Genomic DNA, 15,511 nt, shown 5'->3' with positions numbered 1-15,511 from the left:
AAGAATGCCCAGCCCCCTCTAGGCATTCTACCTAACATAAATGACCTCCATAAGTCCTCATTGTATTCAGGGTTCTCATGGAAGAATTTGATGATGATAACCACTGCACCATGCTGCCACTCTTACTATATATAGTGTTTCAAATTCTAAAGTATCATTTTTAGTGAGTATAAATTGTATATACACTCACTGGGCAAACTACTAGGCACACTTTACTAATACTGGATAGTGCCTCCTTTTACTGTCAAAACAGCCTCAATTCTTCATACATATATTCCACAAGATGTTGGAAACATTCCTTTGAGATTCTGATCCATGTTAACATGATTGCGTCACACAATTTCTGTAGACTTGTCAACTACACATTAATCTCCCATTTTCCTACATTCCAGAGGTGTTTTATTGGATTCAGATCTCTTTGCTTTGTGACATGGTGCATTATCATGCTGAAAGTAGTGAGAATGGGTAAATTGTGGCCGTTAAGGTTGCATATGGTCCACAACAATACTCAGAATAATCCATAGCATTCAAGTGCTGATTTAGTGGTGTTAACAGGCTCAAGTGTGCCAAGAAAACATTCCTCACAGCAGTACTTCACCACAGGCTGCCCGGAATCTTGACACAAGGCAGGTTGGGTGCATGGTTTCATTCTGTTGGTGCCAAATTCTGACCCTACTACCTGTGTGCCTCAGTGGAAATCAAGTTTTATCAGACCAAGCTCCATTTTTCCAGACTTAACTTGTGCCCACTGCAACCTTAGCTTTCAGTTCTTTGTTGACAGGAGTGGAACTCAACATTGTCTTCTGCTATTGTAGCCCATCCATCTTTGATGTGTTTAGCATTCTGAAATGCTTTTCTGCTCACTGTTGTTGTATAGAGTGGATATGTGACTTTCTACACCATTTCTGTCAGTTTCAACCTGTCTGGCTATTCTCTTCTGACTTTTCTCAAGGAGACAAGGAGTTTTGGTCCTCCGAACTATCACTCATTGGGTGTTTTTTTATTTTTCACTCTTTCATTTCTGAGTAAACTAGAAACTGTTTTGTGTGGAAAAACCCTGAAGATTAGTAACAAGTATACACCAACAATCGTGCCATAGTCAAAATCGCTGAGATCACATTTTTTTTCTCCATTCTGGCAGTTGATGTAAACATTAACTGAAGCTCCTGATCTGTATGTGCATGATTTTATAAATTGTGCCTCTGTCATATGACTGGCTGATTAGATAAGTATATAAATATTCCTAATAATTTACTTAGTTGAATGTTTGTGTGTTTGAATTGATCAGTGTATATAGATAGATATAGATACTGTATATAATCTATGGTTAAATGTTAGCATCATTTGTATCTAAATATGCAGGTGAAACATATGTCTGCGTAACCATTCAAAGCATAAGTACAGTGGCATACTGATCATTATATTTTCTGCATATTGCACAGAGATTTTGTTGATTAACCCATTACAATCTTAAATATGTCTTCTGTCTTTTTTTGTTTTTTTTTTTTGCCCCACTAAACCAAACTAAATTAGTACTATATACAGTTATGGCTGAAATAATCAAGTCAAATTTTACTAGTAGGATATTTAATAAATTACATTGTTGTTAATGGTATAATTTAAACTATTCATTCAGGACATAACAGACAATTATACAGACAAATGCACAATTCTGTGATAGAAGCTAGATATGCTTTTAAGATTCTATCTTATCCTTTATAGTTCACAAAATGAAATAAGCTGTGCTTTTTCAAAAATTATTTATTTTTGATTGCTTGTCCAAAGATAGGTAAATGTGATCATCAATAGTCCATTTAAATCAAATATGCTACTAGGACAAAATAAATTGTAACAAATAAGTGTGTTATAACAGTAAAAACTATAATTTTTTATGTTATAGAAAATCCCCATTTGTTAGACATAATGAGAGGTTGTCTTTTTGTAAATCAACAGGCATGTGGCTATAGATAAGTTATTGGAGTTTTATTCCATTAGCAAGATAAAGACTGTAACAGAAGAGGTTCCTAATTCTGATGGCCATTAAAGGATAACAGCTTTTTTTTAGCTTATAGCTAAGATTATCGATCCCAATAGTGTAATTCTGTGATTAGTGAATACACTCATACCTTCCATTTTCTACTTCTGAGAAAGCTTATGTCCCGTTGCCTCAATAATGATTACAGCAGTCCTGGACAACTAATGCTTATATATTTAACACAACCTTTTACTCATTCACACTTTATATTAACTATTGGTTTTTCCCTCTCTATTATCCTCTTTATTATATACATATAACACATTCTCCTTACAGTTTATGCACATACAACATTTATTATTATTATTATTAATATGGACAATTTATTTTCATGATTCTTTTTTTTAAGAATGGTAGGCTACAACTGTTTATTGTCCAAAGCAGTCAGTACATTTTGATTAATATATGGACAGTATTTAACAAAGCTGTTGTAAAAGTAGTCTATGTTATGATCATTAAAAGCTCTCAAAAGCTTTTTCAAACAGAAAAGGTTCTAATTTGCTCACTTTTATACTAAGTAAAAATCACTCCAATAACCTGTAAATAATGTGTAATAGTGGTCTTGTTCTCTGTACCTAATTGCGAATGTTTGTGTTTGCAGCTTGAACTACATACTGTAATTGCTCATTTGCATACTAAAGGTGCTCCTAAAATTTTGCTGTTTTTGCATAGAGTAGATCAGTCTACAAATGTACCCTTGTGCACAAGATATCAGCTTCCATGATTTCCATTGATGCTTTTCTACTTGCATATGCAAGAAACAGTTGTCATAATGTTGGTTTGTACTTTAGTGCTATGTATGAAGGAGGTCTCCGGTATTAAGGTTATTGCACATTATGTTCAATAAAAGACAATGCTTTTGCTGTACAGCTAAAATGTGCAGTGTTTTACATCTTATTGATGAAGATAGAAATGTTCTTGGTCACAATGAGCAAGTACTTTATACATACTGTATATAGTCAATTTAAGCTGGAAGCTTTACATTATCCACAATGTCATTTTAAAGGGATAATTAACAGAAAAACTATTTGAAGTAAAATCCTAGTTATTGTCCACAAACATAGCTCTATTTTATGTGTGTTGTTTGTATAGTGCAAATGTGCATCTCCCCAAGCCACCCTGGTTACTTTGCTTTACTTGATCTGTGACTTGCAGGTTCAATTCCATTTGTAACAGAATGCTAGCATTTTGTTCACTCAAGGAGAAAACAGCCATTTCTGTTTTATTTTCTGAATGGCTGCATTTTTTTTATTAATAACTTGGTTGACTGTAACGAATTACTTTCCTGCACCTTTTAAGTATAATGAATTACTACCTATATATTTGTTCTCTACATTCAAACTTACTTAAATGATTACGTCCGACATACATCATGTTTGACTAGCTATTAAGGTTGAGTTATTTTTATTTGTTCCAATGGATTATACAGTATTGCTTTGTAGTAGGTTTTTATAAGGTTTATACTGTATATTTCTCATTCTGATGCATTTTTGTTCAGTGTTTTTTTTTCTATGTTGGAAATGTCAAAATTCAGTGTTTTTTTTTTCATTTATTAAAAGATTTTTAGATTGTTGGTATTTTTTTTTTCAATATTTTATATTGTACAATTGCTTAATTAAAAAATAACAGGCATGCTTACTGTGAGAAGACTGGCTTTTCGTCTCAAGGTGCTTAGAATTGTTATGTGGCCTGGCTAGTCTGCTGCCAATATCTTGAGTGATCAAAACTCCTAAATAGAACCATCTTGAGCATGTTCAGTTCCCCTCCGAGGATATGCTGGATTGCTTATGCCAGAATTTGTAGTGCTAATAAGCTTGAGAAAATTAACAGTAGCACTGCAAACTGGTGAAACTCTTTTTGCAGCTTTGAGCTATCAAACAGAAGGAAAGAGTTCTTTTTGTTGTGCCTTGTGTGATACATTTTAATGTGCTTTTCCCAAAAAGGATATAAAAGCATTTAGTTTTTAATTCATGTATTTGGGAATTAGCATGTTAATTGACATTCTCCAGGTCCATATGTTATCAAACCACAAAGCTGCACTGCTCTAATAATTTGCTGTATCTATTGACAGTGTGATACATTTATGAAAGGTATACACTTAAACTAATGGCCCTCTTGGTTGTGAGTAGTATTGTTTATTATAGCAGGTTATATCTGCAGTAAGATGTAGCCAAGAAGAATCCCTTGAAGACATGTTTGATTTTGTTTTGCAATAAATAGTTAATGAGGCTGATGGAAATGATACTCAAGAAAGCAATTTCTTGTGTGTTAAGTAGAATAATTTTGTTTACAAAGAGCAATGCTGAATACCAAACTGTGTCTGAAATGTCCCATGTTAATATAAGATGATAGTAACTACGAATGGAAAACATTAATTTAGCATTTTTAGACTTTGTTTTATATGGTATTTGTAATGGAGCACATTTGAAAGTATTCTGTTTTATTTGTGGCCTTGATTACCTTTTTTGTCCAAATTAGTTACCAGGGAAAAATACTTTCCAAATAAACTATAATTCAGTAAAGAGGCTTAGCTATATTGATCAATTATAGCAATATCCAGTGAATTAGACCACAACGGTGTTGCCGTGGCAATCATTTGCACAGCTTCTACTAATAAACTTTCAGCAAGCAGCTGATTGAAGAGAAATCTTAATCAGTCCTCTGCTCTACCACTGTGCAAATTGTAAATTGAACACACATGTTAATGCAGGCACCGCACAGATGATGCATTTGCAAGTGTAACTGTGCAGAACTGGTAAACCGATAAAGCAATATTTAGTCCAGTGGCCTACTGAGAACAGGCTTAAAACAGGAGAGGTTGCCAGTTAATTTTCAATACGTATGATTCCATACAGCTTTATAGTAAGTCTAGACAAGGGTAATTCTGTATGTGAAAAATCTCATTTTATGAGGTTCTTGACTGAAAAAAATAGTAGCCATCTACTTTAAGTGCATGTAACAAAAGAGAGATCAGGCTTTAGCTAGAGAAAATATTCTACTCTTGCATAAGCTTAAAAATAGCTGCCCATAAACATAAAAACAAAAGATGTGTGTATATTGGAAACTAAATTCTGTATTTTTGAAGTTTGTTTCTTCACAATTGTTATGATGCTTTTTGCTTCATAAAATTTCTTTGCCAAGTTAATTTGTACTTTCCTAGTGATAAATGTCTAAGTGATTTTACTAACTCGGGTCTATAATACTTGCTAACCACACAAACCCCTAACCTGAACTATACTAACTTCTAACCCTGTGTTACCCCTAATTGTAACAGTGTTTAAGTACATACTAACCACACTAACTCCTAAACTTAACATTTTCCCCAACCTTAAGTTACCTCTAATCTTAACTGTGTACACTACACACTAACCTCACTAATGACCAACCTTAACTGCCCTCCTAAAACTGCTGCATTAGACCTGCTGTGATGTCTACTCCTCTGGCTCCTCTCTTTCATTATATTCTGTTACTTTCTCCAAGAAATTGCAGTCAGAAAATGTGGTAATGTATGCAACCCTGAAGTTGTATATTATTCATTAGCTTTGGCTCAAGATTCAAAGTCTTGGATACCTATCCCAGCTGAATGTATTACAAGTTAGAAAATATAGATGGAGCCCCCATTTTAGACCATTGTAATGCACATATTGTTTTCACACATACCAGTAACATTTAGATTGACTAGTTAATGTAACCTAAATGTCTTTAGAATGTAGAAGGAAAGTCAATATAACAGGATAATTAGCAATGAACCTAAGCACCAGAAAAATTTAAGGCAGTCCAGGAGAAGGTTAAACTATTGGATTTGCTCCCGGAACTAAAAAGTTATGCCGTAGTAGCCACCCGAGGCACTGTAAATCATCTGCTTTGCTGTGCAGTCTTTATCTTCATTACATACCTTCATCGTACTGCACAGCAATTCATCATCATCTTCAATCAGTTTCATTCATTATTGTTAAGTATCCATATATTTTACTGTATTTTTATTAAATTAAGTTATTACATATTTACCCCACTTATACGAAAGAAAATGACAGTGCATACCAAAGAAAATGTGCTTGCATTAATTACAGTACATGTAGGGGTTACATAGGTATTTTACATTCGAGCACTGCGGGAGACATAACAGTACAGTACTGTACAGTTTATGGGTTTACCTTTACACTTTTTTAGGGTAATGTATTATGCTGAGTTTGAAATTAAATTTAAGTGTTTTGGGGGCATATTTATGGTTTAAACTATAAAAATAGGCATTTTTTTGATCATGTCCAAAATCTGCTGTTTTTCACAATTTGCAGGTGCTTTAGGAACGTAACCCCCGCGAATTTTCGGGGTTGTCTGTACTTTTTAGGGCTTTCAGCACATGCCATTAAGTAAACTGGTTATTTAGTTGTTCCTCATCTATGCTCTGTTTTTCAAGTTTGTTTGTGTTTAGAAATACTACATTATTGCTATTTTCTTTTTTGCACCACCTACTTTGAAAGAAATTTACTATATATAGTTTTTAAAGAATAGTTAATAACCCTATTTGAGCCAATCTGTATTGGTCTCAGTTCTTTATAATATCAAGTAAAGTTTGATTTGCTGTTGCAATTTGAATTTTGCAGTGTTCTGTTATTAAAGTGGAATTAGCAGGGGCAAAACAAGTCATATATGTAGTGATCTAAAAATGGATTTAGCAGAGGAAGAATTAGCTTTGAATAGCACCATGAACAATTAGATCTAACGTGTTTCAGACCTCTTACAATTGTGGTTACCATGTCATGCTTCCTGAAAATATACAGCATTACAAAAGTCTTCTATTTACACACCAGTGAAAAAGATAACAAAACTACTATATCAAAAAACTATCTTGGTAGTAAGCGGGTTGAAAATGGATGGATGGATAGTATAAAAGATTGTAAGCTTCAGTTTTAAATTAGGGGTATGGTTGAGTAGACCTATAAATCAGCAATTCAGTTAATAGTGATTTTAATACCTCATTTTTAGCACCTCAAACAGTGTAAAATCTGCTCTTTTAATGATTTATATCTAACTATTATAGAAAATTGTTCAAAGGCATAGAATCAAAAGAAAAAGTCCAGAGAAGAGCGACTAGACTGATTCCAGGACTGCAAGGGTGGAGTTATGATGAGAGATTAAAATAGCTGAGCATTTTCAATTTAAGCAAAAGAAAATTAAGAGGTGATATGATCAGTGTTTAAATTATAGAAGGAATTAGTACAGACCGTTGGCATTAAAATAAGTTCAACAAGAACATGGATACACTTTTTAAGGGTAATATTTGCACAAAAACTGAAGGTGATGCTTTATTGGGGGATTTAAGTTAATACAACTAGAGAGGATTGTTGGACTGAATGGCCTGTTCTTGTTTGAATTTTTCTAATGTGATAAAAAGGCAGCATTCAGAAAATAATCAGTAGTGGAATTAAAACAAAATATATTCTACCAGCCTATCACAGTTACTAGGGATATTTAAAAAGTATCCATGGACTGTTGTCTGTCTGACAAGATCAAATGGTGACATTAAAAATGATGCTGATTATGCTTGACAATCTATGCAGGAATAAGAAAATAATGCACTTTGTACACTACATAGATAGTTTGTATAGAATAACATAGTCTGTTTATTCACTTTGTCTCTTGTATGTGTGAAAAAGCTGACATAATATAGAAGTAAAATGAAGCAGAAGAAAAAAATCCCAAATGCGAATAATGTGCTTATTCGAATGATTGTCTTGTAAGAGTCATTTAAGATAAAAAAAATGAAATAAGGAGGTTAGGTGTTGCTGTGCTGTGATCAGAAACTTATGTAGCTAAATGAAGAGGTTGCAGTCCCTGTTTTTTTTTTTCTATGTAAGAGATATTTAATTTTTTTGTTCACTTGGATGATATTAGACATATTTTAGCACTTGTTGTGTAAGATGAAGAGTCTTAAATGATTCTTATATAAACATGATATTCAGCCATTATGCCAGCAATAACTGTACAATTAGTCTTAGGGGCGAAACTAAACTGGCATGGCATTAATGTCAAAAACTGTCACTTGGCCCTGCAATTAACTTGCACAGTTCAGGCTTGGTTTCCTGCTGGTATACACTCGAGATCCTTGCAGCCATAAGCAGAATAAGCAGATTCAGAATATTAAAGTATGTTTTTATTAAGACTCTGATTAGTAATGTTTTGTACCAAAATTTTTAAAATATCTTTCAAATGCCAATTGTGGTAATCCACCTAAAATGTAATGGAACCTTGAACAATTAGGCCTTCTGCATAAAATATGTTATACTCATTGGATTGTTTGTCTTTTGATTGAATATCTGTCAAGTTAATTCTTTGTGAACTTCCTTTAAATCCAACCTTATCATTTCAGCTTGGATTTGCTCCTGTGCTATGCTGCTAGGATACTTTGTTACTTCTGTATATTTTTAACTGCTGCTGTTAGACATGGTCCACTTGGGGGACTTTAAAAAATTTGGTATCTGATTGCTAATAGTCTCCCACTGAAATAAAGGATCCAAGTGTGCCTTCAGTTAGAAAATACATTTGTCATTTCTCTATGTTATAAAAGTAAAAGAAAACCTGTCCATATTGCTTGTAGAACTGACTCAATTCCATCATATAGATTTGTAGTACTTTTTTATTTCTGGGTTTTTTGGATGTATGTTGTGTAATACATTTAGTAACTCATAATGATCAGTGGTCAAAATAGAAGTATTATAGTATGTTAATGTTATGTGGGGTTTTTTCTTTCCCCTCTAAGATTAATTGAAGACCAAACCTAGATTTTTAGAAGCACCAAAGGTATCCGTTAAAGTTATTTCATAAAAACAATATCCTTATTTAATCATATGTAGCATTTATATTACTTAAGATATTTTGAGTCTAAAATGATCTTAACAGCAGAAGATGCTGAAATTTTGCCAGACAAATTATGACATAATGCAATTTGAAATCTGCAATAGTAATTATTATTTTTCTTCAAACTTCTCTTTACTAGTTAGGAGAGATAGATATTGTGTGACATAAAAAAATCAATTTACTATATCCACTTTAAATTCTAAATCCTTAATCATATCACCTGTATATAATGTCCTTTTTGTGCTTGTTGCTAGACAATTGTCTAATTACTTTGAAAAAGTGGTCGCCACCTACCATACCCCCAGACACTCTTAATCCTTCTCTTATAATAACCCACACACAGATTTATTAACATTACATTTTTGATTTACTGCTTAAACACAGCATTAACAAATTGATTACCAAAGCCTCTAAGCAATTTTGCTTTTGCCTGAATCTTCAGTTTTGTTTTTTTACCATTTTCAGAGAAAATGATAATCTTTACATACTTTCCTAATTTTATTGTAGTGCTAAGTAAGTATAGCAGATTACAAAATTTAGTATGCTTCTGTACCATTACTGACGATATAAAAAAACAATACTATATAATCCTTGAGACATAAGAATCTCTGGTGGTCACCAGAGATCACATCCCACATTGGTTATTGTAACTCTCTGCTGGCATGTGTCCCTTCTAATCTTACAGTATATCACAGCTCCAGTTGATTCAAAATTCTGCTGCAAGAGTCCTTACATGAACCAGAATTAGTGAGCACATCACACCCATCCTGCTTCGCCTTCACTGGCTCCCTGTGTCTTACATGATTGAATATAAAATTCTGTTAATAACCTACAAAGCTTTAAATGGCCTTGCACGGGACTACATCAGTGACTTTCTAAATCACTATGCTCCTGTTCGCCTACTAAGGTCCTCCAATTCTGGTAATCTTGTTTATCCTCACACTAACCTGTACTCTATGGGTGACAGGGCCTTCAGCTTCATAGCATCTGGACTTTGGAATGACATCCTGAAATTAATTAGATCAGCTGACTCCATTCATTCTTTTAAAAAACAACTTAAAACTCATCTATTTAGGATGGCATTTAACTTAACCTTCTGCCCTTTCTTTCAGTTTACTTCTCTGTCCTGGTGCTCAGGATAATTTGTGTGTCTGTTATATCACAAATTAGGTTGTTGTTAGGTTTTTCTTTTAGTATTGAATTTAGTACTTTACTCTGGTTTATTATCCTTCATTCTATTTAATGCTTTGTTATCTGTTTTATTCTATTCATTTAAACATTTGTATCCAATGTTACATATACCCTTACTGTTTTTTTTCTAAGACTCTGTGAAACGCCTTGAGCATGGGAATGGTGCTATATAAATAAAGTGCATTATTATGTATTATTATTATTATTATTATTATTACCTACTATATCTATTTCTTTGGTAGTCCTCTACAGAAGTTCTTTAGTATACATACAAACCACACTATAAATATTGTTTCCTTCTTTATGGTGCTTGTCTCTAAGTATTTTTACAAAAAATGATCAAGACAATATTTTATTCTGACCTGTTTTCTCGGATTCAGAGAGAAACAGAAACCTGTGGCATTTCTGATGTTGAGTTATTTAAGCCTTAAATTGTTCTGACTACCTTAATCTCTTTTCTGTTTTTTTTTTTTGTTTGTTTTTTCTGTTTACTTAATTAATAATTTAATGCTTTGAGGTTTTTAAAGGTAAATATTTTCAGTTTTCTTATTTGTCTGATGTAAATTTCTGCTTTTCTTTCTAGTCAGTAGTTGAATAATAATAATAATCTAGAAACATCTTTGATACACTCTACATATTTGTAGGGTACATATTCCATCTTAGGTTTAGCCTATGATTATGCTGCTAACAAGACTCTTCCACATCCAGTTTACTTTTATTGTACACTTTTTTATTCTTTTGAGGTTAATGCTTTGAAGAATATATCTTAATTAAAAACCAAGACAAATTGAATAATCTCTTCTCACGTGACATTCTTCTCATGTTCTTGTATTTAATATACTGTGTACTAAATCAATATTTTATTAACAGGTGACAGATGCAGTCTGCATTCCATTTCCTTGTTTCTAAAGTTACTAATCAGGTTTTTTTTTTTTTTTTACAGGAGCTAGAAATTAAGAAAATGGCTAAAACCGGCAACAAGGAGGCATGCAAAATTCTAGCCAAACAACTTGTCCAGCTCCGGAAACAAAAAAACAGAACCTATGCTGTGAGCTCCAAAGTTACCTCAATGTCTACTCAGACTAAAGTTATGAGCTCCCAAATGAAAATGGCGGGAGCCATGTCTACAACTGCAAAGGTGAGAAACTAATATATACAACATACTGTACTGAATATTAAATCTGTTCAATTTTCCTGACATTTTTAGCCATTCATTATTATTTTAATCCACTGTAACATTAAATTCATATTAAAGCACAATCTGAACTTCACTAAACATGTCATTGCAGAAGTTAGTGATATAACTGTGATTTATACCTTTTTATTTATTTAATTCAATCTGAATTATAATCTTTCTTATATAGATAATCTTACTCTTATTTATTACTGGTTGCTGAAGCTTTACCTATCTGAGAGTTAGTTTGTGATCACAGCTGTATTTAAAGAAGACTGCGAAAATATATGTTGTTCTACATTTTATTAAAATTAACAGTACATCTTTGTAAGGAAGCACCTGGATTACTTCATTTTGCTAGCCTCTGTAAAATCACAAAGGCAGTTGGTTGTGTGATTACTGGCAAATATTTTTAGATAGATGTGTGCATTTATAACTGTGCCATTTTGTCCTGCATGTTTTTATCTTGCTGCCCTTTTTAACACTATTTCAATTCAGTGAAGGCTTAATTAATTATATTTCTTCCTAATAATTGTAGTGCTGCTGCCTTGTAGTAAGTAGATCATGGGTTTACGTCCCAGGTCATCCTTGCATAGAGAGAGCACTTTGAGTAGTGAAAAAAGTACTATATAAATGTAAAGAATTATTATTATTATATTTTTGTTTTCACTGTGTTTTGTTGAATGCAAATTTAATGTTTGAAGTTTCCTATCACATTATTGGGGATGGAAACCACATAACTGAAAGATAAAGTAAGAACAATTTCAAAACTGTTTTGAGCCATCACAGTTTGTATTTGTTCTGGTTATTATCCTTTGCAAAGTTTCACCTTTTAAAATAATCCTGCAAACATCTACTCTCGTGACTCAAAAGTATTTTGATTAAAGGAATATTGGAGTGTAAATAACATTGATCGTCATATAATAAACATATCTAAATTTTTTTTAAAAAGTACAAAACAAGAGAAAACGTCGCTTTACTAAAAAATAAATCACTTTTTTGATGAATATTTGATTTTCCAAGTATGAAAATAAATTTGTCTTTGCTATATCTGCTAAATAGAAAAGATTACGTGTAGAGTTTGAAGACTTCAGGACTTAAAATGTACAGGAATGAAAGATGAATCTAAAATACTTTTTTTTTTTTTTTTTTTTGTTCAGTTTATTCATTTCAAGTGCACATTTACATAACAGACCAGGTTATGTCCAGCTGTAACAGGGCTGCGACATGCAGCAGAAACTCAAAGGAATGTTAGAAACTTAAGCATAATCAGTCATCCATTGTGCAATAGATAGCAAAATATCTGACAACACTTATGCTCTAAGGTATTTGTATTGGCCAATCAAAACATTTACTTCAGTTATATTAAAAAGCAATATGAGATTGCCACAAGTGCAGTCTCCCTTGTCTTCCTTCTTGATTTGATTGAAACTTTTGAGACAGAAAAGAATTTAAAAAATTTGGAGATGGTTCAATTCAGAGTTTGAGCATCTTACACTGTGCTTAGACCAAAGGAATTTTTTAACTATTGTTTTGTAGGTAATTGTAAACTTTGGATGCTCAATAGCTAAAAGACAGTGATTTCTTTCTTTGGAATTTTCAGCATGCATGTATCTTTTAATATATATATATCGATAAAAGTTAAAACGACTACAGGCATTCCTGCAGTTAAAGCTTCAGTTTCTCCAGAACTTCAAACAATATTTTTAATAATGTGTTTTTATTAAGTTATGTTAGGCCAGAAACTTAATAAATGAGCATAACTTAGTTCACGGGTGGGCAGATTCAGTCCTGGAGGGCTGCAGCGGTTGCAGGTTTTTGTTCCAATCCAGTTGCTTAATTAAAAACCAATCCTTGTCAATAATTTAATTTCATGACTTGTTAGTGCTTTAACTCTGCTATGTCATTCTCATATCCTAGATTTTTTTTCCTTTCTAAGGAAATCATCCAAATGATTTGAAATCTAAAACAGACTAGTTATTCTCTGTGCTTCACTTTTTCTCTTCCCTTTCCTTCCAAGTGTTTAATTAAACCCAATAGCGCATGATAAATTCACACAGTTTGAAATGGATACAAGCTAAATGGAGAAATGCTGGTTTCTTTTATCATTTGCATCTTGTTGCTAATAAGGAGCAATTAAAAAGCAAGGCTACAGCTGTTTAAGACTAAAATAAGCAATAAGGGTTCAAAATCTTAACACGTGAGACAACTAAAGTGAAGCAGAAGTTGTTACTTGAGCAATAAGTGTTACTTATTAAGCAATTGGGTTGGGGGAAAAAAAACAAACCTGTAGCCACTGCGGCCCTCGAGGACTGAATCTGCCCACCCCTGATTAGTATCTCTTTCAGCAAAGTTATCATGGGCAAACTTTATACAAGCGAAAAAAAATATTCTTGAACTGAGGACCAAACAAATATGTAAGTCTAAAAAGTCTTACATTACATAACTGTATTACCTATTGCTTTATTAAACTGCCGTAGTAAAAAAAAAAAAAGTGTATAATGTTGCAGGAAAGGAGAAAAAGTATAACATTGTTTTTTAAATTTAAAAATTTTCAAACAAGCAATAAGTCTCACTTACAAGTAATGTAATAACTTCATTTCATTAGATACATTTTCATATTCAAGGGTTGAATAAGCTTTTTTTTTCGCCGTTATTTAATTTTTTTTTATTTATTTTTTTTTATATTCCCACCTTTAGAAGTAGGGTCTTAATTGGTTTTAGTAGCTATTCGTGCCTTAAAAGAACAGACATGATTAAATTAGCTCCCTTATCATTCATGCATAGTCTTGAAACTATTTGCAGTTATAACTACAGATTCTGAAACCGCTGCTGTCACTTACTCTTCTTGTTTATTCACTGCTGTCCAAAATAAAAGAAATCTGGGACATCTTTGGGTTTTTGGAAAAATAGTTTAGTTTGTATTGCTTCACAATAAGTTGCACTAGTGATGTATTTATCTTTTTGCTGACTTTTTTAAATTAGTGATTCCTTGTACTTGGAAGGTAATTCTAGTGATTGGACAATAAATTATTTATTATGAAAAAATATGTCCTCTATTATCTACTTGTTCTAGTTTTAAATAAAAAAAACTTCAGTCTCACTTCAGTTTTTGCTGGAATGCAATTAGCTGCTGTTATTATGTGTGTCATTATTCCGTGCTTACTAGTTAATGGAGCTTTAACTCTACCTAAGTTACTCAATTGTAGAACTTACATTCACTTCATTGCAAATGCAGTGAAACAGACCATCAATAACAAATTCAGCAACAGTTTGGCTATTGATAGTTCTATTGTTTAAGCAAAAATGAATAAAAACAATTCTTTGCATTTATATAGCGCTTTTCTCACTACTCAAAGCAGAAATAATTTTGGGAGCACCACAATGTCATATTTTCTGCTTCTTGTCTGCATATGGACTCATCTTTGGTTGAAATAAAGCCTGTTATTGTGAGGTTATCTGCAAATTTAAAAAGTTTGACAGACAAATCGCCAGAGGTACAGTCAATTTGTACTGTATATAGTGAGAAAATTACTGGAGAAAAGACACATCCCAGCGGTGCACCAGTACTAAGGGTTAATGGGTCAGACATGTATATGCACATACTGTTTCCAGTCTGTAAGATAGTCTAATACAATGGTAGATTGAACTGGGAAGGTTGAACTGTGTATTTCTTATTTAGGAACTCTAGGATGATTGTATTGAAAGCAGAGCTAAAGTTCACAAACAAGATCCTCACATGTGTCTCTGGCTTATCAAGATGTTGGTAAATAAAGCTCAGAGCTAAATTCACTGCATCATCCACAGACCGGTTGGCTCTGTATGCAAACTGAAATGTGTCCAGGAACTATGCTTGAGGTAATTCATAATAAGGCGTTCAAAGGTCTTTATTACCTCAGAGCTTAAAGTTACTAGTCTGTAGTTATTAAGGCCTGTAACCTTTTGATTGTTTTGCTACTGGAATAATGGGGAAGGTCTTGAAGCAGGCAGGAACAATGCACAGATCCATAGATTGGTTGAAAATGCTGTAGATAATTGGCCTGCACTTTGCTTTGTTTTAATATTTTGCTTTTGGAATAAGCTGCAGATGTCTTGTACTGATGATTGGAGGAGAGGAGTAGAAACAGTGAGACTATCAAGTAGATTTATGTCATTGTCTTCCAAGGTGACCATAAAACTGATTTAACTGATTAATGAGATTGAGATTAGTAGATCTGTTTGATGTTAGTTTCTTGTAGTTAGTAATCTATTTA

General features: G+C 32.8%; 1 protein-coding gene across 1 annotated transcript in view; it reads left to right on the top strand.

The window, feature by feature from the left end:
* chmp2ba (charged multivesicular body protein 2Ba) overlaps positions 1–15,511 on the top strand; it is an 88,011-nt gene that overhangs the window by 48,223 nt on the left and 24,277 nt on the right. Inside the window, exon 3 of the mRNA XM_039744984.1 lies at positions 11,028–11,222. Within this exon, the coding sequence (XP_039600918.1) occupies positions 11,028–11,222 (195 nt within the window). The remainder of the gene's footprint in view (positions 1–11,027; positions 11,223–15,511) is intronic.

This window comes from Polypterus senegalus, chromosome 2 (genome assembly GCF_016835505.1).
Source record: "Polypterus senegalus isolate Bchr_013 chromosome 2, ASM1683550v1, whole genome shotgun sequence".
Classification (NCBI taxonomy): Eukaryota; Metazoa; Chordata; class Cladistia; order Polypteriformes; family Polypteridae; genus Polypterus; species Polypterus senegalus.
The sequence above is the reverse complement of the archived record's forward strand: the minus strand, read 5'-3'. Positions and strand labels throughout refer to the sequence as shown.